Source organism: Narcine bancroftii, chromosome 9 (assembly GCF_036971445.1).
Source record: "Narcine bancroftii isolate sNarBan1 chromosome 9, sNarBan1.hap1, whole genome shotgun sequence".
In the NCBI taxonomy this organism is placed as follows: Eukaryota; Metazoa; Chordata; class Chondrichthyes; order Torpediniformes; family Narcinidae; genus Narcine; species Narcine bancroftii.
The window spans coordinates 66,186,281-66,214,022 of record NC_091477.1 but is presented as its reverse complement, the minus strand read 5'-3'; the positions used below and the strand labels follow the sequence as shown (position 1 = coordinate 66,214,022).

Below are 27,742 nucleotides of genomic sequence, written 5' to 3'. Positions count from 1 at the left end.
GCCACAATCCTGCAGCCTTGACCCCAGCGACTTTCATTGCCTGGTTCTTTCCTTTTTCCTCCATCCAAAGTGACATAATTTGAATACATTATGGAGAAATTCAGCAGGTCCCGCAACATCTGTAGGAGGCAATGATATACAACCAACATTTTGGGTTTGAGCCTTTTGTCAAGGTATGAGCAAAAAGCAGGCAGGTACCTGAATGGAAAGGTAGGGGTGGAGGGGGAGGTGTAGAGGGGCAGGGGGAGGAGCATCACTCAACAATCAGGAATCCATAGATGGACGTGGCGAGAGGAGGGAAGGAGGAAAAAGGCTGAGAATTGATGGGGAGGGGGAGTAGGGTAGATCTCCAAATACAGAGCTGGACGAAAGGAGATGAAATTACAGAGAGAGGGAGGTGTCCTTTATCCCCCATCACTGATATTCCCTTTATCCCCACCACAGACATTCCCTTTGTTGACATCACTGACATTCACTTTAAAACACTTCACTGACATTCACTTTGTCCCCCCATCACTGATATTTACTTTATCCCAATAACTGACATTCCATTTATGCCCCATGATATTTCCTTTAACTCATCACTGACATTCCCTTTGTCCCCCCCACCGCCATCACTGACATTCCCTTTATGGCCCATCGCTGACATTAACATGATCCCTCATCACTGACATTCCCTTTATGGCCCCTCACTGACATTGACTTTATCACCCATCACTGACATTCCCTTCCTCCACATAACTGACATTCCCTTTGTTCCACCTCTAAACTGACATTCTCTATATCCTATTGTAGAGCTCGTCGAAAGAACCAAAGACTTGTTGATCCAAACCAAGGCTTTTATTAGCAAAAGACAGGAGCTCTTCACAGGTGGCCAACCAGTCTGGAATGATCCGACCTGGCTAGGGACACAACCCTTTAAGGCCCAGACAATAGACGTGGCTTAGCTCTCAGCCAATCGCTGTAAGCACAGTCTAGATACAGTAACTATATACACTATGTATATTGGTGATAGATCTGTACTATCACATTCACCCCTTCTTGGAGAACTGACCCTGGAAAAAAACCCAAAAAAAACGAGGGAGAGAATGAAAGGAAGGGGTAAGTCAAGGACTGTAGCGGTCAGGGGGTCTGACCATCCGGCGTGACCGCCGTGGTGCCGGGATTGGGGTCGCTGGGATGGTGTCGCCAGCGGGCTCGTCGGGTGCGACTGCTCCGTCGCTCAATTCCCCAGTCGTGTTGTCCGCAGGGTGGCCCGGGTCATTGGGGTGCTGTTGGGAGGGACACGAGTCAGAGGTCGTGGTACATGTAGGTACCAATGACATAGGGAGAATTAGAGAAGAGGTCCTAAAAAGTGAGTACAGGCAGTTAGGTAGGGAGTTAAAAAGAAGGACCGCAAAGGGGGTAATCTCTGGATTACTCGCTGTGCCACGTGACAGAGTGAATAGAAATAGAATGAGGTGGAGGATTAACACGTGGCTGAAGGGGTGGAGTAAGGGGCAGGGTTTTAAGTTTCTGGATAACTGGGACCTTTTTTGGGGGAGATGTGACCTGTACAGTAAGGACGGGTTACACTTAAATCCCAGGGGGACCAGAATCCTGGCAGAGGTATTTGCTAGGGCTACTCAGGATCCTTTAAACTAGAATGGTTGGGGGGAGGGAACAAAATAGTACAGAGCAGTAAGGAGAAGGTTAGAATGCAAACAATGAAAGTTTGTAGTAAGTATTTGAATATGGATGGGCAGGTGATAGAGAAGGGAAATGCTCTGGAAGAAGATGAAGGGCAATTGGCAGGAAAAGTAAATAATGTTGTTCTTAAAGATGAGGGAAAACAGGGATTAAAAATTGGGAAATCCCTGAAATTCATATATTTTAATGCCAGGAGTATTGTAAAAAAGGTGGATGAGCTGAAGGTGTGGATTGATACTTGGAAGTATGATGTGGTAGCGATTAGTGAGACATGGTTGCAGGAGGGATGTGATTGGCAACTGAATATCCCTGGGTTTCGTTGTTTTAGGTGTGATAGAGTCGGAGGGGCAAGAGGAGGTGGGGTTGCATTGCTTGTCAGGGAAAATATTACAGCGGTGCCAAGGAAGGATAGATTAGAGGGCACATCCACGGAGGCTATTTGGGTGGAACTGAGGAGTAGGAAAGGAGAAGTTACACTTGTAGGGGTGTATTATAGACCACCCGGAGGGGACCGAGACCTAGAGGAGCAAATCTGTAGGGAGATAGTAGATATTTGTGATAAGCACAGGGTTGTAATTATGGGAGATTTTAATTTTCCACATATAGATTGGGAAACACATTCTGTGAAAGGACAGGATGGGTTAGAGTTTGTGAAATGTGTGCAAGATAGTTTTTTACAACAATATGTAGAGGTGCCGACCAGAGAAGGAGCAGTGTTAGATCTACTGTTGGCAAATGGGATGGGTCAAGTGACGGAGGTTAGTGTTGGCGAGCACTTCGGGTCCAGTGATCATAATGCCATCAGCTTCAATGTCATTATGGAAAGAGAGAAATCAGGGCCAAGGATTGAGGTTTTTGATTGGGGAAAAGCTAGATTTGAGGAGATGCGAAAGGACTTGCAGGGTGTGCATTGGGACAATTTGTTTTATGGGCAGGATGTAGTAGAGAGATGGAAGTCTTTTAAAGATCAGATTTTGAGAGTGCAAAAGCTTTATGTTCCTGTTAGGTTAAAAGGAGGGGCAAAAGGTTTGAGAGAGCCGTGGTTTTCAAGGAATATTGGAAACTTGGTTCGAAGAAAAAGGGAGGCGCACATTAGATATAAGAAGCATGGAGTTAAGGAGATGTTTGAAAGATACATTGAATGTAAGAGGAATCTTAAGAGAGGAATTAGGAAAGCTAAAAGAAGGTACGAGAAAACTATGGCAAGCAGGGTGAAAACTAATCCAAAAGAGTTCTACAAATATGTTAATGGTAAGAGGAAAGCTAGAGACAAAAATGGTCCCTTAGAAAATCAGAGCGGAAAACTGTGTGTGGAGCCTAGAGAAATGGGGGAGATATTGAACAGTTTCTTTTCTTCGGTATTCACTAAGGAGAAGGATATTGGGAGATGTGAGATAAAAAAAAGAAAATTGGGTAAATATGGGGAATATAGAGATTACAAAAGGTGTAGTTTTAAGGCTTTTGAAAAATATAAAGGTGGATAAGTCTCCGGGACCAGACGGGATCTTCCCCAGGACATTGAGAGAAGTGAAGGAGGAAATAGCAGAGGCTCTGGCGGTAATTTTCCTAATGTCATTAGATATGGGGATAGTGCAGGAGGATTGGCGCATTGCGCATATGGTTCCGTTATTTAAAAAGGGTTCAAGGAGGAAGCCTGGCAACTATCGGCCTGTAAGTTTGACGTCTGTGGTAGGTAAATTAATGGAGAAAATTCTTAGAGATAGTACTTATAAACATCTGGATAGACAGGGTCTGATCAGGAGCACTCAACATGGATTTGTGGGAGGAAGGTCATGTTTGACCAATCTGATTGAATTTTTTGAAGAGGTGACTAGGTATGTGGATGAGGGTAGCGCAGTGGATGTTGTGTATATGGACTTCAGTAAGGCCTTCGATAAGGTACCACATGGAAGGTTAGTTAGGAAGGTGCAGTCTTTAGGTATAAATTTTGAGATAGTCAAATGGATTGAACATTGGCTGAAAGGGAGAGGCCAGAGAGTGGTAGTGGATAATTATCTGTCAGGTTGGAGGCCGGTGACCAGTAGTGTGCCTCAAGGATCTGTATTGGGCCCATTGTTATTCGTTATATAAATTAATAATCTAGATGATGGGGTGGTGAATTGGATTAGTAAATATGCAGACGATACTAAGATAGGTGGAATAGTGGATAATGAAGAAGGTTTTCAAGGATTGCAGAGGGACTTGGGCTGCTTAGAAAAGTGGGCTGAAAAATGGCAGATGGAATTTAATGCTGATAAGTGTGAGGTGCTTCATTTTGGTAAGAAGAATCAGAATAGGACATACATGGTAAATGGGAGAGCATTGAGGAATACAGAAGAGCAGAAAGATTTAGGAGTGACGGTACATCGTTCCCTGAAGGTAGAAACTCACGTGAATAGGGTGGTGAAGAAGGCTTTTAGTATGCTGGCCTTTATCAATCATTGCATGGAATATAGGAGTTGGGAGGTGATGTTGAGATTGTATAAGACGTTGGTGCGGCCTAATTTGGAGTTCTGTGTGCAGTTCTGGTCGCCTAATTATAGGAAGGATATAAACAGAGTGGAGAGAGTGCAGAGAAGGTTTACCAGAATGTTACCTGGGTTTAAGCATCTAGAGTATAGGGAGAGATTGGACAGATTAGGTCTTTATTCTTTGGAGCATAGAAGGTTGAGAGGGGATTTGATAGAAGTATTTAAGATTATGAAAGGGATAGACAGAGTGGATGTGGATAGACTATTTCCGTTAAGAGGAGGAAAGGTTAAAACAAGAGGACATGAGTTAAGAATTAAGGGGCAGAGATTTAGAGGTAACATGAGGGGGAACTTCTTTACTCAGAGAGTGGTAGCTGTGTGGAATGATCTTCCGGGAGAAATAGTGGCGGCGGAGTCAATTGTATTATTTAAGAAAAGGTTGGACAGGTATATGGATGAGAAGAAGATGGAAGGTTATGGGCATTGTGCAGGGAGGTGGGACTAGAAAGGGGTGTTTGGTTCGGTGCAGACTAGAAGGGCCTAATGGCCTGTTTCCGTGCTGTAATTGTTATGTTATGTTATGTTATGCGGCACGGGTCCTGAGGAATAACGAGTTGGGGAAGGTTGGGTTGGGGGGTTTGCTGGGTCTACCGCATGCTGAGCTAGGTCCCGCACCGAAACAGTGTCCTCCTGCCCGTCTGGGAACTCAACGTAGGCGTAATGTGGGTTCGCGTGGAGTAGAGTCACTCGGTCGACCAAGGGGTCATTCTTTGAGTGCCGGACGTGGCGTCGCAAAAGGACTGGGCCAGGGAGAGTGAGCCATGCCGGTAGAGTGGTTCCTGATTTGGATTTCCTCAGGAAAAGGAACATCCTTTCGTGGGGGGTGGCATTTGTTGCAGTACATAGGAGGGAGCGGATGGAGTGTAAGGCATTCCCACCCCCCTTTCCATAAGAATTTCCTTGTTATTTTCTTTAGCTCCTTGAAGAATTTCTCTGTTAGGTGAATTGGTAACAATTGAAATAGGTATTGCATCCTTGGGAAGATATTCATTTTAATGCAATTTACCCTTCCTATCAGTGTTAGTGGTAAATCTTTCCAATGATCTAAGTCATCTTGTAATTTTTTCATTAATGGCTGATAATTTAATTTGTATAGATGGCCTAGATTATTATCTAGTTGAATATCTAGGTATCGGATTGCTAGTGTTTGCCATTTAAATGGTGATTCTTTCTTAAACTTTGCAAAATAAGCATTATTCACTGGAATAGCTTCACTTTTATTTGCATTGATCCTGTACCCTGATACTTCTCCATATTCCTTCAATTTCTTATGTAATTCTTTTATTGATAATTGTGGTTCTGTTAAGTATACTATGACATCATCTGCAAATAGCCTGCTTTTATATTCCTTCTCTTTTATTTTTATCCCTCTTATTTTATTTTCTGTTCTCATCAGTTTTGCTAATGGTTCTATAGCTCATGTGAACAGTGAGGGAGATAGTGGACATCACTGCCTAGTTGACCTGCTTAATTTAAATTGGTTCAATATATATCCATTTACTGTCACCTTCGCCAATGGTCCCTTATATAATGCTTTAATCCAATTAATATATTTCTCTGGTAGGTTTAACCTCTGTTATACTCTGAATAAATAATTCCATTCTACTCTGTCAAAGGCTTTTTCTGCATCTAAGGCAACCGCCACTGTTGGTGTCTTGTTTCATTGTACTGCATGCATTAAGTTAATGAACTTACAGATATTGTCCACCTAACGCATCTGGTGGTTCTACTGGGCATTCGCAAAGCATCCCAGGTCCGTGAACTTTTGGAAAAAATGTGGGCTGTAGGGGAGCCCGAGCGCCGGTACCCCGACTTCGTCGGGGTGCTGGCGTCAGGTATCCAAATCCGCAGCCGCACAGTCAAAGGACCCATGGTGACTGAAGGAGAAGAGGAACTTACCTTATTGGAATATGCCCAGGAGGAGGAGCCTGCAGTTCACAAAGTTAGACCTCAAAAAGTGGGGATGGAATCTGGATTGGACTCAGTATTCAGTTTTGAAGGGATTGCTTCCCAAATGGATAATATGTCAAAACAAATGTCAACTCAAATGACCCAAGGATTTATGGAGGTGAAAACAAAAATAAATACTTTATGTGAAGAAATGTCAACTATGAAACAAGAAATGACTGTAGTTAACAGTGATATTAACAGATGCATAAAATCTGTTGATATTGTACAAGATGACTTTTAAACAATTGAAACAACCTTTTCTGAATGTCAAAATCAGATGGAACGCAATAAAGAAAAAGTGGGAAAAGTAGAATGTTCTTTTGTGGATTGAGGGATTCAAAGAAGGGATTTATTGATGAAGATTGATTGATTGGAAAATCAAAGAGAGGGAAATAATGTGAAAATAGTTGGTCTTCCAGAGGACTTTGAAGGTTCTGGTCCAATAAAAAAATGTAAGCATTGGATCCCAGAGATACTGGGTAAAGAGCTTTTTCCTGAAGGTTTGGAATTGGATCGGGCCCATAGAACATTGAGGAAAAATACCTCTTCCAGGACAAACACCAAAGGCAGTATTTATTTGTTGTTTGAAATATCAAGGTAGAGAAATGATTCTCCGAATGGCAGTACAGAAAGTGCAGCAGAGTTGATCCCCGATGATAATTCAAAATAATAGTGTTTTTTAAGGTGATTTGTGTCAAGAGATTATTAGAAGACGACAGGAATTTAACTTGGCGAAGGATGACTTGTGGCGAAAGGGCTATAAGTATGCTTTTCATTATCCTGCAATTTTGAAGGATTTTCACAGAAAATTTCAATCTAAACTTTTTGAGAATGATCACAATGCTTTGGTTTTTGCTAATTCATTGCCAGAATTGCGAAGAAATGGGCAGTCTTCACCATCATCTCCTAAGAGGAGGGTAAATGGAAATGGAAATGGGAACGGGAATGGGTATGGAAAGAATGGAAAGAAAGAAGAGCGGACATGAAGTCATCTTGACGTTGAAGATCCAGAACAATCATTGGGCTTGGAATCATTGGGTTGAATATATTTACTATATTTGATTGTTTATAATTACATAATGAATGTGTATCTGGCTGGAGGGGTGGAGGACACTGAAAGCTTTAACTGTCATCTGCCACTAGTGGGCTTACCACACCCAGATTTTTAGGCTGTTACTACCTTTGGGTGATTTTTTATATTTTTTGGGGTTATATTTCTAAATATTTTTTTTATTGAGGGGTGTGTTTTTTTTGTGTTTTTGAAGGATTATAAAGAGGAGCGTTATTTCATAGAGTGTAAATAGCACCTTTGGAGGACTACACAAAAGAGTCTGGAAAAACAACCAACTGAAAAACCTCACAAAGATTAGCGTATACAGAGCCGTTGTCATACCCACACTCCTGTTCGGCTCCGAATCATGGGTCCTCTACCGGCATCACCTACGGCTCCTAGAATGCTTCCACCAGCGTTGTCTCCGCTCCATCTTCAACATTCATTGGAGCGACTTCATCCCTAACATCGAAGTACTCGAGATGGCAGAGGCCAACAGCATCGAATCCACGCTGCTGAAGATCCAACTGCGCTGGGTAGGTCACGTCTCCAGAATGGAGGACCGTCGCCTTCCCAAGATCGTGTTATATGGCCACTGTGACAGAGCTGCACCAAAGAAGAGGTACAAGGACTGCCTAAAGAAATCTCTTGGTGCCTGCCACATTGACCACCGCCAGTGGGCTGATATCGCCTCAAACTGTGCATCTTGGCACCTCACAGTTCGGCGGGCAGCAACCTCCTTTGAAGAAGACCACAGAGCCAACCTCACTGACAAAAGACAAAGGAGGAAAAACCCAACACCCAACCCCAACCAACCAATTTTCCCCTGCAACCGCTGCAACTGTGTCTGCCTGTCCCGCATCGGACTTGTCAGCCACAAATGAGCCTGCAGCTGATGTGGACATTTACCCCTGCATAAATCTTCATCTGCGAAGCCAAGCCAAATAAATATATTAGTAGTTAGTAAAAATGACTACTTTGAATTTTGCAACTGTCAATGTTCAGGGATTAAATAATCCAATTAAGCAAAAGAGGGTATTGGCTTATATTAAAAAAATGAAAATTGATATTGCTTTTTTACAAGAAACACATTTGACCGGAAAGGAACATTTGAAATTGAAAAGAGATTGGGTTGGACGTGTTTATCTTTTCTTCTTTTAATTATAAGGCAAGAGTGGTAGCGATTTTGATTTATATAAATTTATCATTTGAATTGGAATCTTCAGAGGGAAATGTAGGTAAAGTTTTACAGGTGAATTGTAAAATTTTTGCTGAGTCTTGGATTTTGCTTAATTTTTATACGCCTAATATAGAAGATGAGCAGTTTATTTCAGAAGCTTTTTTTTATTGTTAACTCAAGCTAATGAAAATATTTTAGTTGGAGGAGAATTTAATTGTGTTTTGGAACCTTTATTGGATAGAAACCCAAAGAATATAAGGAAATCAAAGATGGCAATACAGATCAAAGCATTGATGGAAGATTTAAATCTGGTAGATGTTTGGAGGAAAATTTTTCTTTTTATTCATCACGACATGATTTGTTTTCAAGGATTGATTTTTTTTTGGTATCAGCACACCTACAGGGTAGAGCACTACAAGTTAAATATTAAAGTAGAGTTCTATCAGACCATTCATTATTACTTTTTTACCTGTGAAAGTTCAGAAGTGGTACGCTCATCATATAGTTGGAGGTTTATTGCAATGTTATTGAAATAAAAAGAGCATATCTCTTTATTTTTGAATGAGAATATTAATTCTGTTGATAGTTATTTTGTAGTGTGGGACACGTTAAAAGCTTATTTGAGCGGACAGGTTATTAGTTATTCTATGAAAGTTAAGAAACAATATATGGCAGAAAGTTTAAAATTGGAAAACCAGATTGCTGAGTTAGATAAAGATTTTCAGAAGGATGTGACCGAAGGCAAAAAAGCTGCATTAGCAAAATTGATATTATGTTATGATACTATACAAACTTATCAATTTGAGCATTTAATTAATCGAACTAAACAACATTATTATGAGTTGGGAGAAAGAGCTCATAATGTACTTTGTTGGCAATTGAAAGCTGAACAGGAATATCGGATTATTAATGCCATTAAAAAGAATTCAATAATTACCTATAAGCCTCGGGATATTAATGATCAGTTTTATTCATTCTATCAAAAATTATATACTGCTGAGGGGAAGCAGGACAAAGATTCTATTGGATGTTATTTATCTAAATTAATGTTACTGGTACTAGATGAGAAAGATATTCAGGAATTGGAATCTCCATATACAGATCTTGAAATTAACTAAGCTATACTGGAAATGCCAAATGGAAAGTCCCCAGGGGATGATGGATTTCCTGAAGAATTTTATAATTTTTTAAAGATGATTTATCTACTGTATTTGAAGATGTGTTAAAACAAGTTACTGAAGAACAAAAGTTGCCAGATTCTTGTTCAAGTGCTTTAATAAGTAGGCAGTAGGGAGAGGAGAGGAGAGGAGAGAGGAGAAGGACAGAAAAGAAAAGAGTCCGGGGCAGGTAAGAAAACTTTTTTAAAAGTCTCTTACCAGGGTCTGCGGGGACGAGTCGGCGTCGGAGGCGGCCATTGGTCGAGCCAGCGTACAGGAGAGCGTGACGGGAAGGTAAGGTCTTTTTAAAGACTCTTACTGGGGACAGAGCTTAGCAGTAGGGAAAGGAGAGGAGAGGAGAGGAGAGGAGAGGAGAGGAGAGGAGAGGAGAGGAGAGGAGAGGAGAAGGACAGAAAAGAAAAGAGTCCGGGGCAGGTAAAAAAACTTTTTAAAAAGTCTCTTACCAGGGTCTGCGGGGAGGAGTCGGCGTCGGAGGCGGCCATTGGTCGAGCCAGTGTACAGGAGAGTGTGACGGGAAGGTAAGGTCTTTTTAAAGACTCTTACTGGGGACAGAGCTTAGCAGTAAGGAGAGGAGAGGAGAGGAGAGGAGAGGAGAGGAGAGGAGAGGAGAGGAGAGGAGAAGGACAGAAAAGAAAAGAGTCCGGGGCAGGTAAGAAAACTTTTTAAAAAGTCTCTTACCAGGGTCTGCGGGGAGGACTCGGCGTCGGAGGCGGCCATTGGTCGAGCCAGCGTACAGGAGAGTGTGACGGGAAGGTAAGGTCTTTTTAAAGACTCTTACTGGGGACAGAGCTTAGCAGTAGGGAGAGGAGAGGAGAGGAGAGGAGAGGAGAGGAGAGGAGAGGAGAGGAGAAGGACAGAAAAGAAAAGAGTCCGGGGCAGGTAAGAAAACTTTTTAAAAAGTCTCTTAGCAGGGTCTGCGGGGAGGAGTCGGCGTCGGAGGCGGCCATTGGTCGAGCCAGCGTACAGGAGAGTGTGACGGGAAGGTAAGGTCTTTTTAAAGACTCTTACTGGGGACAGAGCTTAGCAGTAGGGAGAGGAGAGAGGAGAGGAGAGGAGAGGTGAAGGACAGAAAAGAAAAGAGTCCGGGGCAGGTAAGAAAACTTTTTTAAAAGTCTCTTACCAGGGTCTGCGGGGAGGAGTCGGCGTCGGAGGCGGCCATTGGTCGAGCCAGCGTACAGGAGAGTGTGACGGGAAGGTAAGGTCTTTTTAAAGACTCTTAATGGGGACAGAGCTTAGCAGTAGGGAGAGGAGAGGAGAGGAGAGGAGAGGAGAGGAGAGGAGAGGAGAGGAGAGGAGAGGAGAAGGACAGAAAAGAAAAGAGTCCGGGGCAGGTAAGAAAACTTTTTAAAAAGTCTCTTAGCAGGGTCTGCGGGGAGGAGTCGGCGTCGGAGGCGGCCATTGGTCGAGCCAGCGTACAGGAGAGTGTGACGGGAAGGTAAGGTCTTTTTAAAGACTCTTACTGGGGACAGAGCTTAGCAGTAGGGAGAGGAGAGAGGAGAGGAGAGGAGAGGTGAAGGACAGAAAAGAAAAGAGTCCGGGGCAGGTAAGAAAACTTTTTTAAAAGTCTCTTACCAGGGTCTGCGGGGAGGAGTCGGCGTCGGAGGCGGCCATTGGTCGAGCCAGCGTACAGGAGAGTGTGACGGGAAGGTAAGGTCTTTTTAAAGACTCTTAATGGGGACAGAGCTTAGCAGTAGGGAGAGGAGAGGAGAGGAGAGGAGAGGAGAAGGACAGAAAAGAAAAGAGTCCGGGGCAGGTAAGAAAACATTTTAAAAAGTCTCTTAGCAGGGTCTGCGGGGAGGAGTCGGCGTCGGAGGCGGCCATTGGTCGAGCCAGCGTACAGGAGAGTGTGACGCGAAGGTAAGGTCTTTTTAAAGACTCTTACTGGGGACAGAGCTTAGCAGTAGGGAGAGGAGAGAGGAGAGGAGAGGAGAGGAGAAGGACAGAAAAGAAAAGAGTCCGGGGCAGGTAAGAAAACTTTTTAAAATGTCTCTTACCAGGGTCTGCGGGGAGGAGTCGGCGTCGGAGGCGGCCATTGGTCGAGCCAGCGTACAGGAGAGTGTGACGGGAAGGTAAGGTCTTTTTAAATACTCTTACTGGGGACAGAGCTTAGCAGTAGGGAGAGGAGAGGAGAAGAGAGGAGAGGAGAGGAGAGGAGAGGAGAGGAGAGGAGAAGGATAGAAAAGAAAAGAGTCCGGGGCAGGTAAGAAAACTTTTTAAAAAGTCTCTTACCAGGGTCTGCGGGGAGGTGTCGGCGTCGGAGGCGGCCATTGGTCGAGCCAGCGTACAGGAGAGTGTGAAGGGGTTAATTGGTAAAAGGCCAATAAATAAGAGGGACAGCGAGCGACCCAGCGCGTGAGTGGCCCAGTGAAGTAGTGGGACTTCCAGGCTTTGGCTCATCAGGCTCAGTGAAGGAGTGGGACTTCCAGGCTTTGGCTCATCAGGCTCAGTGAAGGAGTGGGACTTCCAGGCTTTGGCTCATCAGGCTTCGGCGAAAGCAGGAGAGAAAGCTAAGATAGTCTTCATTACTTCTTCATTGGGGTAAGGGATGAGTGTTAAGGCTGTGTGTTGTCGGGAGTGCCGGATGTGGGAGGTCCTGGAGTCTTCCAGACTCCCGGATGTCCATATCTGCACTAGGTGTGTCGAGCTGCAGATTGTCAGGGACCGTGTTAGGGAACTAGAGCTGCAGCTCGATGACCTCAGGCTGGTTAGGGAATCAGAGGTAGTCATAGACAGGAGTTACAACCAGGTGGTCACGCTAGGGCCACGGGAGGATGAAAGGTGGGTAACTGTTAGGAGAGGGACAAAAGAACGTAAGGTGCCAGAGACGAGCCCTGTGAATGTAACCCTCAGCAATAAGTACGCCTCTTTGAGCACTGTTGAGGGGGACATCAAGGTTGGGGGGAGTGACAGTGGCTGTGCCTCCGGCACGAGGTCGGCCCCTGTAGCTCAGAAAGGGAGGGAAAGGAAGAGGAGGGCAATTGTGGTAGGAGACTCCATAGTTAAGAGGACGGATAGGGGTTTCTGCGGACGCAGCAAGGAGAACCGGATGGTGGTTTGCCTCCCTGGTGCCAGGGTCCGAGATGTTGCTGCTCGTGTCCCAGATATCCGAAAGTGGGAGGGACAGGAGCCATAGGTCGTGGTACATGTAGGTACAAATGACATAGGGAGAATTAGAGAAGAGGTCCTAAAAAGTGAGTACAGGCAGTTAGGTAGGGAGTTAAAAAGAAGGACCGCAATGGGGGTAATCTCTGGATTACTCCCTGTGCCACGTGACAGTGTGAATAGAAATAGAATGAGGTGGAGGATTAACACGTGGCTGAAGGGGTGGAGTAAGGGGCAGGGTTTTAAGTTTCTGGATAACTGGGACCTTTTTTGGGGGAGATGTGAACTGTACAGTAAGGACGGGTTACACTTAAATCCCAGGGGGACCAGAATCCTGGCAGAGGTATTTGCTAGGGCTACTCAGGATCCTTTAAACTAGAATGGTTGGGGGGAGGGAACAAAATAGTACAGAGCAGTAAGGAGAAGGTTAGAATGCAAACAATGAAAGTTTGTAGTAAGTATTTGAATATGGATGGGCAGGTGATAGAGAAGGGAAATGCTCTGGAAGAAGATGAAGGGCAATTGGCAGGAAAAGTAAATAATGTTGTTCTTAAAGATGAGGGAAAACAGGGATTAAAAAATGGGAAATCCCTGAAATTCATATATTTTAATGCCAGGAGTATTGTAAAAAAGGTGGATGAGCTGAAGGTGTGGATTGATACTTGGAAGTATGATGTGGTAGCGATTAGTGAGACATGGTTGCAGGAGGGATGTGATTGGCAACTGAATATCCCTGGGTTTCGTTGTTTTAGGTGTGATAGAGTCGGAGGGGCAAGAGGAGGTGGGGTTGCATTGCTTGTCAGGGAAAATATTACAGCGGTGCCTAGGAAGGATAGATTAGAGGGCACATCCACGGAGGCTATTTGGGTGGAACTGAAGAGTAGGAAAGGAGAGGTTACACTTGTAGGGGTGTATTATAGACCACCCGGAGGGGACCGAGACCTAGAGGAGCAAATCTGTAGGGAGATAGTAGATATTTGTGATAAGCACAGGGTTGTAATTATGGGAGATTTTAATTTTCCACATATAGATTGGGAAACACATTCTGTGAAAAGAATGGATGGGTTAGAGTTTGTGAAATGTGTGCAAGATAGTTTTTTACAACAATATGTAGAGGTGCCGACCAGAGAAGGAGCAGTGTTAGATCTACTGTTGGCAAATGGGATGGGTCAAGTGACGGAGGTTAGTGTTGGCGAGCACTTCGGGTCCAGTGATCATAATGCCATCAGCTTCAATGTCATTATGGAAAGAGAGAAATCAGGGCCAAGGATTGAGGTTTTTGATTGGGGAAAAGCTAGATTTGAGGAGATGCAAAAGGACTTGCAGGGTGTGCATTGGGACAATTTGTTTTATGGGCAGGATGTAGTAGAGAGATGGAAGTCTTTTAAAGATCAGATTTTGAGAGTGCAAAAGCTTTATGTTCCTGTTAGGTTAAAAGGAGGGGCAAAAGGTTTGAGAGAGCCGTGGTTTTCAAGGAATATTGGAAACTTGGTTCGAAGAAAAAGGGAGGCGTACATTAGATATAAGAAGCATGGAGTTAAGGAGATGTTTGAAAGATACATTGAATGTAAGAGGAATCTTAAGAGAGGAATTAGGAAAGCTAAAAGAAGGTACGAGAAAACTATGGCAAGCAGGGTGAAAACTAATCCAAAAGAGTTCTACAAATATGTTAATGGTAAGAGGAAAGCTAGAGACAAAATTGGTCCCTTAGAAAATCAGAGTGGAAAACTGTGTGTGGAACCAAGAGAAATGGGGGAGATATTGAACAGTTTCTTTTCTTCGGTATTCACTAAGGAGAAGGATATTGGGAGATGTGGGATAAAAAAAGCAAATTGGGTAAATATGGGGAATATAGAGATTACAAAAGGTGTAGTTTTAAGGCTTTTGAAGGTGGATAAGTCTCCGGGACCAGACGGGATCTTCCCCAGGACATTGAGAGAAGTGAAGGAGGAAATAGCAGAGGCTCTGGCGGTAATTTTTCAAATGTCATTAGATATGGGGATAGTGCCGGAGGATTGGCACATTGCGCATGTGGTTCCGTTATTTAAAAAGGGTTCAAGGAGGAAGCCTGGCAACTATCGGCCTGTAAGTTTGACATCTGTGGTAGGTAAATTAATGGAGAAAATTCTTAGAGATAGTACTTATAAACATCTGGATAGACAGGGTCTGATCAGGAGCACTCAACATGGATTTGTGGGAGGAAGGTCATGTTTGACCAATCTGATTGAATTTTTTGAAGAGGTGACTAGGAATGTGGATGAAGGTAGCGCAGTGGATGTTGTCTATATGGACTTCAGTAAGGCCTTCGATAATGTACCACATGGAAGGTTAGTTAGGAAGGTGCAGTCTTTAGGGATAAATTTTGAGATAGTCAAATGGATTGAACATTGGCTGAAAGGGAGAGGCCAGAGAGTGGTAGTGGATAATTGTCTGTCAGGTTGGAGGCCGGTGACCAGTGGTGTGCCTTAAGGATCTGTATTGGGCCCATTGTTGTTCGTTATATACATTAATGATCTAGATGATGGGGTGGTGAATTGGATGAGTAAATATGCAGACGATACTAAGATAGGTGGAATAGTGGATAATGAAGAAGGTTTTCAAGGATTGCAGAGGGATTTGGGCTGCTTAGAAAAATTGGCTGAAAAATGGCAGATGGAATTTAATGCTGATAAGTGTGAGGTGCTTCATTTTGGTAAGAAGAATCAGAATAGGACATACGTGGTAAATGGGAGAGCATTGAGGAATACAGAAGAGCAGAAAGATTTAGGAGTGACGGTACATCGTTCCCTGAAGGTAGAAACTCACGTGAATAGGGTGGTGAAGAAGGCTTTTAGTATGCTGGCCTTTATCAATCATTGCATGGAATATAGGAGTTGGGAGGTGATGTTGAGATTGTATAAGACGTTGGTGCGGCCTAATTTGGAGTTCTGTGTGCAGTTCTGGTCGCCTAATTATAGGAAGGATATAAACAGAGTGGAGAGAGTGCAGAGAAGGTTTACCACAATGTTGCCTGGCTTTAAGCATCTGGAGTATGGGGAGAGATTGGACAGATTGGGTCTTTATTCTTTGGAGCGTAGAAGGTTGAGAGGGGATTTGATAGAAGTATTTAAGATTATGAAAGGGATAGACAGAATGGATGTGGATAGACTATTTCCGTTAAGAGGAGGAAAGTTTAAAACAAGAGGACATGAGTTAAGAATTAAGGGGCAGAGGTTTAGAGGTAACATGAGGGGGAACTTCTTTACTCAGAGAGTGGTAGCTGTGTGGAATGATCTTCCGGGAGAAATAGTGGCGGCAGAGTCAATTGTATTACTTAAGAAAAGGTTGGACAGGTATATGGATGAGAAGAAGATGGAGGGTTATGGGCATTGTGCAGGGAGGTGGGATTAGAAAGGGGTGTTTGGTTCGGTGCGGACTAGAAGGGCCTAATGGCCTGTTTCCGTGCTGTAATTGTTATGTTAATAAGTGTTATTCCAATAAAAGATAGAGTTCCATTAAAAGTGTCTTCATATAGACCTATTTCTTTATTAAATGTAGATTATAAAATTATCACCAAGGTATTAGCTAATAGACTTGCTACATACTTACCCAAGTTGATACATAGTAATCAAACTGGTTTTATTAAGAACAGATAATCTTTTTCGATTAATTACTTTGGTCAATGCATACCGAAAGCAGCCTACCCATCCTATGGTAGTTGCACTAGATGCAGAAGGCTTTTGATAGGATTGAGTGGGATTTTTTATTTAAGGTGTTAGAAAAGTTTAAATTCGGCTCTTTTTTTATTGGTTGGGTTAAAGCTTTATATATGAACCCAATTGCTAGGGTGGTGACAAATGTTCAGATCACTTTACCATTTAGGTTGACTCGTTCAACTCGGCAGGGTTGTCCATTGTCACCAACCTTATTTGCATTGACTATGAACCATTAACTAAGACTATTAGGCAAAATTATGAAATTAGAGGGATGAAGATTATGAATGAAAAATATAAGATTAATTTATTTGCAGATGATATATTGATATATTTGACGGAACTGGAACGGTCGTTGAAGCAGTTACAAGAATGTTTGAATAAATTTGGAGAACTGTCAGGATATAAAGTTAATTAGGATAAAAGTGAAAATTTACCAGTTGGAATAGGAGATTATTCAGAATTTAAAATTCTTACAAAATTAAGGTGGACAAATAAAATTAAATATTTAGGTGTGCTTGCAGAAGTTAATTATCAGTCATTGTATCCATTAAATTATGTGCCTATATTAAAATGGATTAAAGCAGATTTGATTAAGTGGAACGATCTTCCATTGATTTTAATTGGTAGGGTCAATTGTAATAAAATGAATATTTTTCCCTAAGTTCAATATTTATTTCAGTTAATATTTTGTTTACTTTCAAAAGGTTGTTTTCAGGATTTAAATAAGGTAGTGCAGGAGTTTTTATGGAAAGGTAAATTAGCTCGAGTGGCATTGTATAAACTTTCATGGAAATATGCGTTAGGTGGACTTCAGTTACCACATTTTCAAAATTATTATGAAGCGGCCCACTTGAAGTTTATTAGTAGGTTGATGGATCTAGATCAACCTCATAGCTGGGCTAAGGTGGAAATGGCATGTATTTTTGAGGTCCAGTTACATGAATTTATATTTCGTTGGAACTTGAATTTGTTACAGGAATTTAATATGCCAGTATTGAAACATTTGATAAAGATCTGGATTTAAAAAAATAGGGTTTTGGGATCAAAAGATAAACTATCAATTTTAACCCCATTGTATAAAAACCAACTTAATTATTTTTCAATGTTTAATAATTATTTAAAGAGTTGGGATTTTAAGGGTATAAAGACAATACAGGATTGTTTTGAAGAGGGACAATTTCTTTCTTTTAATCAATTGAGAGAGAGATTTGATATATCTGTAAATTCTTTCTTTCTGTATTCCCAACTTAGAGCCTTGGTAAAGGATAATTATGGTAGAGATGAATTTACCTACTTTGTCGAGATTTGAGTCTTTGATTTCTTCTGAACCAAAAAGGGTTATATTTTGGTTATGTACAATTTGTTACAAGATAATATGGATAAACCAGATTGGGATAAATCTAAACTTGAATGGGAATGTGATTTAGTGTTTATTTTTCCTGAAGTTGATTGGGTGGATATGTGTCAGGAAAATGTAATTAAGTTGACTAATGTAAGATATGGAATGGTTAATTATAATGTTTTACATCAATTATATTTGACTCCGGAGAAATTAAAAAAATATGGATTTAGTAATTCAGACTTATGGTTTAGATGTGATTCATGTATTGGAACTTTTTTACATGCTGTTTGGAATTGTGTTAAAGTTGAACCATTCTGGCAAGGAATTAAAGTGGTTTTGGAAAAATTGTACAATTTTACATTACCATTAGACCCAATGATTTTCTTGCTGGGTAATTTGATTTCGTTGAGGGGGTTAGGTTTGGATCAAATTCAAATTGCTTTTGCATGTTTGCTGTTATCAGTAGCGCATAAATGTATGGCGAGTACATGGAAAGACAATACAGAGATTAATATCCGACGTTGGCACAATGAATTGAAAACTTATATTGTTATGGAAAAAATTACCATTAATTTACCTGATAATTATTTTTTTTGTTAGCAAATGGTCTCCATATTTGGAATATATGCATTGAGATATACTTTGAATTGTTCTTAACGTTTATAATTTTTTTTGTCTTTAATTTATATTTTTGGCTCCCCTTAAGGGAGCTGGCTGAAGGGGTGGAAGGGCGGGTTTGGGTTTTAAAATAAATTATTGTATTTTTTTGGTGGGGTTTTGAGTTTTTTTTTATATATATTTGTAAAATTTTTTGACGATTATTGGACTGTATGCTATGTTTTTTCTATCTTTAAATAAAGTTTGAAAAAAACAGTGGAGATAAAATAGACTCAATCAAGCCCATGAAATCCTTTCAAACTACTGAGGTGCATCATCAAATTTGACCTTGAACATTCGAGGTTTAATTCCTGTCCTTTCAATTTGCAGAGATCCACGGTAGCCAGTAACATTCTAGTCACTCTGAACATCAGCTTTTCCAAAGATGCTTCCTCAACTCTCTAGATCACAGCCCTGAAATGAATGTTATGTTGCACTCTGACAGAATTTGATTCTGTCACAAATATCCCCTCACAACTTTCTTCATGTTCCAACTAAATTTACAAAAACAAAAGGTCGTCGACACAATGCGATTTTGACCCCATATCAGGTTACATCTTTTCTTTACAGATGACAGGAATGTCAGAATTCAGCAGTGGTTTTTGTGGTGGATCAGTAATCAGATGTCTCTTATCTATCAACTCTATTCACTGTCTCCTATCCCTTAATGAAAACTTGGTGGATAGTTAACTTGTTCTGTCCACAACTCCACTGTCATCCAGAGTAGATTATTGTTCATTGGGAGGAACTCACCTTTTGATATCCACATTGTCCCTTTTATATCAACATATTATTTGGATACCATCACCTGTTGTTAATTATAGATTACAATAAATGCAGCAGAAATGTAACAAAAATACATGCATTTGAACACGTCAATGTAATCATTAATAAACTGTGTTTGAATTTTTTTAAAGTGCATGTGTTATTTCAAAGGAAGCTTTGGAGAAACACCAACTTCACAACATAAATTCGATGATAAAAGGATGGTTACTTGTCTTCATAATTGGAGCTTGTGGTCTGTTGTACCTGAACTGGAAAATGAGCAATATTCAATTAATTGAACGCTCCAACTCAAGGATATCATCAATGAAAGAGAAGGCCACCACTAATGTCTCTACTCCAACCATGGAATCCCGGATTCTGTTTGTGGAGACGACTGACAACATGGAGCCAACGCCATTGGCGGTGTGTGCGGTGGAATCTGCTGCTCATCAAAACCCAGACAAACAAATCTATTACTTCATGAAGGGATTCAGTGGCAACTTGAGCCTGTATCCACTGCCTGAATACAGAGGAATCCACTTGCTCTCCTCATTGGAGAATGTGGTTATTTTACAATTAAATGCCATGGAACATTTCGAAGGCACTCCATTAAAAAGCTGGTATCTAAAGGTAACCAATGACCAGAAATTATTTCAATGAGTAAATTAATTGTCTGACTCCAATTAACATTTATAAATGGAAGCTTTTGCATCATGTTTGTGGAAAGGGTGAGATATACCGTGTTTTCTTCTTTACCTGGTCAGGCTTATGACGAGGAATCAACTGAGATCAATGAAAATCTTAGCCACAAGCACAAAGCACAAAGATTTCATCCCTTCTTAAATTTATACTTAGTTATACAGCATGGTTGGTGAGGTCAGATTTGGAGTATTGTGTCCATTTTTGGTCTCCTCATTACTTGAAAGATGTGTGGCACGGTTTGTGTAGCAGTTAGCGCAATACCTTTACATTGCCAGAGATTGGGACTGGGGTTCAAATCCCACGCCTCTCTGTAAGGAGATTGTATGTACTCCCTGTATCTGCATTAGTTTTCCCCAGGGGTTCCAGTTTCTTCCCACCATTCAAAATGAACCAAGGGTATAGGTTAATTGGGTGTAATTTGGGCAGCAAGGACTTCTGGGCCAAAGTGGCCTATCACTGTGCAGTATGTCTGAATTTTAATAAAACAGGCCATTTCAGCCCACGGGTGGATGCCACCCAAATTACTCCCAATTAACCTACACCCTCTGTACATTTCGAATGGTGGGAGGAAACCAGAATCCCTGGGAGTAAACCCCTGCAGATACGGGGAGAACGTACAAACTCCTTGCAGACAGTGCGGGATTCAAATACAGCTGGCACTGTAAAAGAATTGCGCTAACCGCTACGCCAACCATGTTGCCCAATTTATTTAATTTATTGCAACATTTCAGTGAACATTTATCTTAGTCTGGGGCTTATTAAGACAAAAGAATTAAATTTATTGTGAAAATCATTTTGGAAATAAACATGACCAGTTTACAGTTTATCGAGAATTTGCATCCCCCAGGAACTATGTGGCCCCTCTTTACCTTGAGGAAGGGCTCAGGCCCGAAATGTTCATTATATATCTTTACCTCCTTTAGACACTGAAAAACCTGCTGTATTCCTTCAGTTTTTCTCTGTTTTATCACAATCAGGGTGTCTGCAGACTTTTGTTTCATGACCTCTGTGGCTTCTCTCTATGTACCTTCCATATTCTTCCTTGTAGACAATTTGATCATTGTGCCTGTGGATCATCAAAGCTGTGAATGGGTCTATATCCTATAGAAGGCAGGATATAGTTGTGATAAATGGAGTGCAGTGAAGATCCAGCCGAGTGATTCCTGACATAACAAGTTTGTGGTACAGCACCCAAGGCTGAAATTGAAATACCCAGATGCCAAGGGACTTGGGACTCCTAGTGAAGGACAGCCTGAAGATAAATTTTCAGGTTGAGAGAGTGGTGAAGAAGGCAAATACGATGTGTTGTTGAAGCTCTACAGTGCACTGGTGAGACCTTATTTGGAGTATTGTGGGCCCCTCGTTTAAGAATCTATGAGAAATTAGGAGAGTGTTCAAAGGAAGTTCACTGGGATTATTCCAAGAATGAAGGGGTTGTCATATGAGGAGCGTTTGACAGCTCTTGTCCCGTATTCATTTGAATTTAGCAGGAAAAGGAGGGATCCAATTGAAACATTTTGAATGTTGAAAGGCATGGACAAGATAGATGCAGAAAGGTTGTTACCCATGGTGGGAAAGTCTCGGACAAGTTTAGGATTAAAGGGCTTCCACTTAGTACAGAGATGTGTTGGACTTTTTTCAGCCGAAGGATGGAAAATCTATGGAATCTGTGCCACACGTAGTAGTGGATGTCCAGTCATTGGTGTATTTAAGCCAGAGTTTGATAGGTTCTTGTTTAGCCAAGGCATCAAAAGTTATGGGGAGATGGCCGGGAAGAGGGGTTGAGTGGGAAAATGGATCAACTCATGATTAAATTGGAAGGCAGGCTTGATGGGCTGAATAGCCAATTTCTGTCCTATGTCTTATGGTTTAATGTAAATTAATACAATGAAATAAACATATCTTTCTCCAATGCCACACAGATAAATCCAGAGAAGGAGAAATATTGGATCCGGGTGTTTTCTGATGCCTGTAGGTTAGCATTGATCTGGAAGTATGGAGGCACCTACCTGGACACTGACATAATATCATTGAGGCCTTTGCCAATTGCTAACTTTCTATGCCCAGAAAGCAGGAGATCAGTCAGCAATGGGGCCTTGGGCTTCCTTAGTCTGCACCATCCATTCATGTGGAATTGCATGTTAGATTTTGTGGCCAACTACATTGGAGATATTTGGGGTCAACAAGGTCCTCGACTGATTACCCGAATGGTGAAAAAATGGTGCAGGATTGAAAATTTAGGCATCTTCAGTGGCAAAGAATGTAATGGCATCTCTTTATGGACCACAAATCGGTTCTACCCAATCCCACATCCAAATTGGATGAGGTACAATGCTCCCTGGAAAAAGGAGGATATAGAGCGGACCTTCTCAGACACATATGGAGCGCACGTCTGGAATTCCAAGAACTCTGGCAAGAGAAAAGCCATCATTGTTGGAAGTGGATCATTAATTGAACATTTTTCCAAGTCATACTGTTCAATTGCATACAAGAATTTAATTCAATACTAAATAGTTCAGAGTGATTAAGGATATGAGACTACACAATGAGTGATAAAGTTAAATTGACAGATTTTCGCAAATTACAGAATTACATAAAACTCCATTGAGTTATGTAACTCTCAAACAACCAATCTTGATAAACTCCAATTCATTTGTGTAATTTAAATTAGAATCAAGCTCCAATTTCTAAGTCAATATCCGACTCCAAGTTTGTGCCATGTGTCTTGATAATGTGTGCAGTCGGCAGTGTGATATATGGATATGTTTTTGGGAGATAAATTGGGAAAGGTTTCTTCGAATAGGTTACATACAAACACTTAAAAAAAGATATTATTTGAAATGCTTGAGCTCTGATAATGCTCGACATATAGGCTCCACTGCTTTTGCAAGAGCTTTGGAGAGTGTCCAAGAGACTTCACTAATGGATTGTTGTTTACAAAAAGGCAACAGATGAAAGATTATGTTGGAGCCGCAGATTGTCTGGAGCTGTTCAAAGATGTTCATGTGGTTTTGCAAGCAGAGAGACTTAAACAGGCTTTCTCTCACAGAGAGAGAGGTCACTTCTACAGTGTTACTGCCAGCAACAGCAGTTGGAACTGGTATAGAACAAGCTGGCAAGCTTGCGGAAAACACATGTGGAAGACAGGTTGCAAGTACTTAATTCAGCCTGGTCAACCCCCTTGTGGTTCATGCAAGAGGAGAGGTCTGGCTATCTAATGTTTCACTTGGAAGAGGAGAAACATAAAGGCACTCTGTGGTGACCTGAAAGAAAGAGGTTATCACCTGGAGAACCTTGAAGGGAGCAGGTTTCGTCAGAAAGACACTGTCCATCGTAAAACTAATATCTCTGTGAAAACCAACAAGAACCATTCTGAGCAGACAATTCACCTTTCAAGCACCAAAGGCTGGTGAACTTTATATATGTTCAATTCTGTGCATAGTATAAGAATTGACTCCAACCAGTGAACTTGGAGGAATGAGGACTGTGCATCAAAAGAATTTTCTGAATGTACATACATTTTACATACACATGTGCTTAGAATTAAAAGTGGGTTAAGTTAGGTTTGTGAAGTTAAAGTATGATTCTGTTTTCATGTTTAAAGATAATTGAAAGCAACTTTTGTTTAAGTAACTATTTGTCTTGGAGGAATATCTATTGCTGCTGGGTTTTGGGGTCCTCTGGGCTCATAATATTTTATGGGGCCTCATCCTTTAAGATTGAAAATTGGAGTTTCTGTGATTTATTCATTAAATTGTTTTTTTTTCCAAGCTAACTTAATGCTTGTGTGTGGAAAAAAAGCAGCAATGGAGGTTGATACATTTTTGTCACAACCATCACCTGCAGAACTGCAAAGCAAGAGAAAAAATGAGCTGATGGTTATTTCTAAGGCTTTAAAACTGACTGAAGTCAAGCATTGGATGAGGAAAATACAAATATAGAGGATTATAGTGAAATATTATATAGGTGAGGGAAATTTTGTTGAGAAAGACTTAGAAAATGTTCCAGAGGATAGATCTGTTGAGTTGCAATTGGAATTGGAGAAATTGAGGGTGGAAGAAGAAGAAAGAGAAAAATGGAAGGTGGAAGAGGAAAGAGAAATTTAGGAATTTGGTGAAAACATGGAATCAATCTTATATGGATTTTGCTCTGAAGAAAATCTGTATGTTTTGACCATTGGTGCGCCTCAAAAGGTATAAATAATGATTCTGACATTGAGAAAATTGATTTTAATTGAGGAAATTAAAGGGTGTATTCCAAATGAGGTTAAATTATATCTGGATGAGAGAGATGTGGGGACATGGCAGAAAATTGCTAGATTAGTGGACGAATTTGCCCTAATTCACAAAAATATATTTCAGAATATTAAACAGTTTCAGAGAGTTAATGTGGAACGGATTAATAAGCCTGTTCAGAAGGTTAATGTGGAGCAGAATAGTAAACCTGAAATTAAGTCTGGGGAGAATGTTAAGAGAAAAGATGAAGGTGGGAAAGGACAGAATTTCTGGATTTGTATGTCATTTTTGTAAGAAATCTGGTCATGTTATTGCGAATTGTCTAGTATTCAAAAAGAGATGAGAAAAGGAGGTTTTGCCAGAAGCATGTATTCAAACAGATGTTCCAAACCTGGTAAGGATGTCATGGATGTTTTCAAACCTTTTGTGTCAGAGGGCTTGGTTTAAGTAAAGGAGGGAGAATCGCAGGTTCCAGTTAAAATTCTTAGAGATACTGGGGCTGCTCAGTCACTGTTGTTGGAAAGTGTTTTAACTCTTGATCAAAGGACTGACCCAGGGGAGACAACTTTGATTAAAGGTGTTGGAGGTGAGGTAGAGTCAATATCTCTTCACAATATTAAAATTAAAATTAACATTTCTGCTAAATTCAGAATTAGTCAAAGCACCTGTTGTAGTAGGACCCCCATGCAGGGGGTCTCAATTTTATTAGGGAATGATTTGGGAGAGGATAAAGTTGGGTCAGTCTTGAGATTAACAAATCAGCCTAGTAAGGATGAGGTTAAAGAGTATTGTGAGATATATCCAGCATGTGCTGTAACAAGGTCTTTGGCAGGAAAATTATGAGAGCTGAAGAAGATCCAGTTGATAGAGACTTGCCCAGTGGTTCTGAAATAGTTTTGAAAGAGCAGGGTAATTGTGAGAGTAAGAATTTCTCTTTGTCAAGGATAGAGTTAATTCAACAACAGAAAATAGATACAGATCTTGTTGACATAAGGGACAAAGAAGTAAGTGAACAGGAGATTAAAGAAATGGCTTGTGGATATTACTTGAATGGAGAATTGTTGATGAGAAAATGGAGACCTCTTGATATTCCTGCTAATGAAGAGAGGGGTTTGTGATTCATCAGGTGGTTGTTCCTAGAAATTAATGGCATGAAATTTTAAATCTTGCCCACAGTACACTTTTGGGTGGACATCTTGGTGTAAAGAAAAGATTTTGAAACAATTTTTTTCTGGCCTGGTCTGAGGAAAGATGTTGTAAATTGGTGCCGCATTGTCAAATTTGTCAGGTTGTGGGGAACTTAACCAGTGTCCTCCAGTAGTTCCATTGCAATCTATTCCTGTTGTTGGGGAATCATTCACTAGGGTTATTGTGGATTGTGTAGGTCCACTGCCGAAGACTAAGTCTGGGAATCAGTACTTATTAACAATTATGTGTACAGCATTGAGATTTCCAGAGGCTATATCATTAAGAAATATTAAAGACAAAATGGTGGTAAAGGCTCTGGAAAGATTTTTCACTGTTTTTGGATTCCCTCAAGAGATCCAGAGTGAACAAGGATCTTAACTTTATGTCTGGGTTGTTTCAGCTGTTGATTTATAAGTTTGGAATAAAGCAGATCACTTCTTCTGCGTAACACCCTGAAGCTCAGGGAGCTTTGGAAACATTTCATTCTACTCTTAAAAATATGATGAGAATTTATTGACTGGAGAATGGAAAAGACTGAGATGAAGGCATTCATTTATTATTATTTGCAGCAAAGGAGGCTGTGCAGGAGTCATTAGGTTTCAGCCCTTTTGAAATTGTGTTTGGACATCAGGTTAGAGGAGCTTTAATGTTGATAAAAAAAGAGTGGGTTAATGAGGATGTGCAGGTGAACTTGCTGGATTATGTTTCTCAATTTAAAGGTAGGTTACAAAAATTGTGGACTTTGACTCAAGAGGAATTCAAAAATGACTCAGGGTAAAATGAAGCATTTATTTGATAGGAAAGCTCAAGTGAGGAATTTTAAGACAAGAAGTAAAGTTTTGGTTTTGTTTCCAACATATGACAAACTTTTGAGAGCTAATTTTTCTGGGTCATACATAGTTAAATCAAAACTGAATGATGTTAACTATGTTGTTAAACTCCAGATCGAAGGAATAAAACTCAGGTTTGTCACATAAATATGTTGAAACCTTATTATGATGATAAGGGTAGTGGAGAACAATCTGTATCTGAGGTGTAAGTTATTGACAGGGTTGAGGAAGTTATGGATCATAAGATTATGGAAATGGAATCTTGTAAGGTAACCTTAAAGAAACCATGGTTCCTGTATGCCTGTCTAACAGCAATTTTGGAAAATTTGGAGGAAAGTTTAGCCCATCTTAAGTCACAAGAACAGATGCAGTTGAAAGAATTAAATTTGAAATATACAAATTTGTTTCCTGATGTTCCAAAAAGGACATGGACGTGGGAGAATCAAGTCCCATAGAACAACACCCATTTAGAATAAATATTCAGAAGAGTAAAAGCATGGATCAGGAGGTGGAATATATGTTGAGAAATGATATTATTAGACCTTCAAACTCAGATTGGAGTTCTCCGTGTATTCTGGTACTGAAGCAAGATGGAACTATTATGTTTTTGTTGAGATTTCAGGAAGGTTAATTCAGTAACTAAAACAGATGCTATCCTATTCCGAAAATAGATGACTGTATTGATAAAATTGGGAAAGCTTAATTTCTAACTAAGTTGGATTTGTTGAAGGGTTACTGGTGTGTGCCTGTAACTGAGAGAGAAAAGAATATTTTGGCTTTTGTAACTCCATTCGGTTTATATGAGTATAATGTGTTACCATTTGGCATGAAAAATGCCCCTACAACATTCCAATGAATAATTAATTTAGTAATCCAAGGATTAACACATTCAGATGCTTATATTGATTACTTGGTCACGTGGGAATTGGACAATATTGTTTGCAAGATTATCCAAAGCAAATTTCACTGTTAATTAAGCAAAAAGTCAATTTGTAAATGCCACTGTAACTTACTTGGGTTATGTAGTTGGACATGGCAAAATTGCACCTATTAAAGCTAAGGTGAATGCAATTTCTGAGTTTCCTATTCCCAATGGCAAGAAGGCAGTGAGAAGATTTGTAGGAATGGCAGGATATTATAGGATATTTTGCAGAAATTCTACTGAGGTTGCTCTTCCTTTAACAAATCTTTTGAAGAAAGGGGAGAAATGTGTGTGGACTAAAGTTTGTCAGACAGCTTTAGAAAATTTAAAGGAGATGCTGTGCCATTGCACTGTGTAAAATCAGCTGATTTTGACAAACTATTTTCTGTAGCAGTGGACACTAGTGAGAGAGCAGCAGGTGCAGTTTTATTGCAAAAACATAATGAAATTGACCATCCAGTTGCCTACTTTTCAAAAAAAGTCAATGTTCCTCATAGGAAATATTCCACGATTGAAAAGAAAACTGTTGTCGATCATATTTGCTTTGCAGAATTTTTATATATATCTTGGTACCTCTCATGAACCAATTGTGATATTTATTGACCACAATCCTCTGGGGTTTTGAATAAAAAGAAGAACAAAAACAGAAGATTGTTAAACTGGAGTTTAATATTGCAAGAATATAATCTGCAAATTAATTATATCAGAGGTACAAATAATGTGAT

General features: G+C 40.6%; 1 protein-coding gene across 1 annotated transcript; it reads left to right on the top strand.

Annotated features, from left to right (window-relative positions):
• Nucleotides 1-175: 175 nt before the first annotated feature.
• LOC138743566 (alpha-1,4-N-acetylglucosaminyltransferase-like) lies at nucleotides 176-22,473 on the top strand. The gene is made up of 6 exons (XM_069899070.1): nucleotides 176-194; nucleotides 5,918-6,162; nucleotides 8,794-8,889; nucleotides 18,946-18,990; nucleotides 19,312-19,770; nucleotides 21,765-22,473. Exons 1-6 carry the CDS (start codon nucleotides 176-178, stop codon nucleotides 22,350-22,352), a joined length of 1,452 nt encoding a protein of 483 aa, XP_069755171.1. The 3' UTR covers nucleotides 22,353-22,473.
• The last annotated feature ends 5,269 nt before the right edge of the window (nucleotides 22,474-27,742 follow it).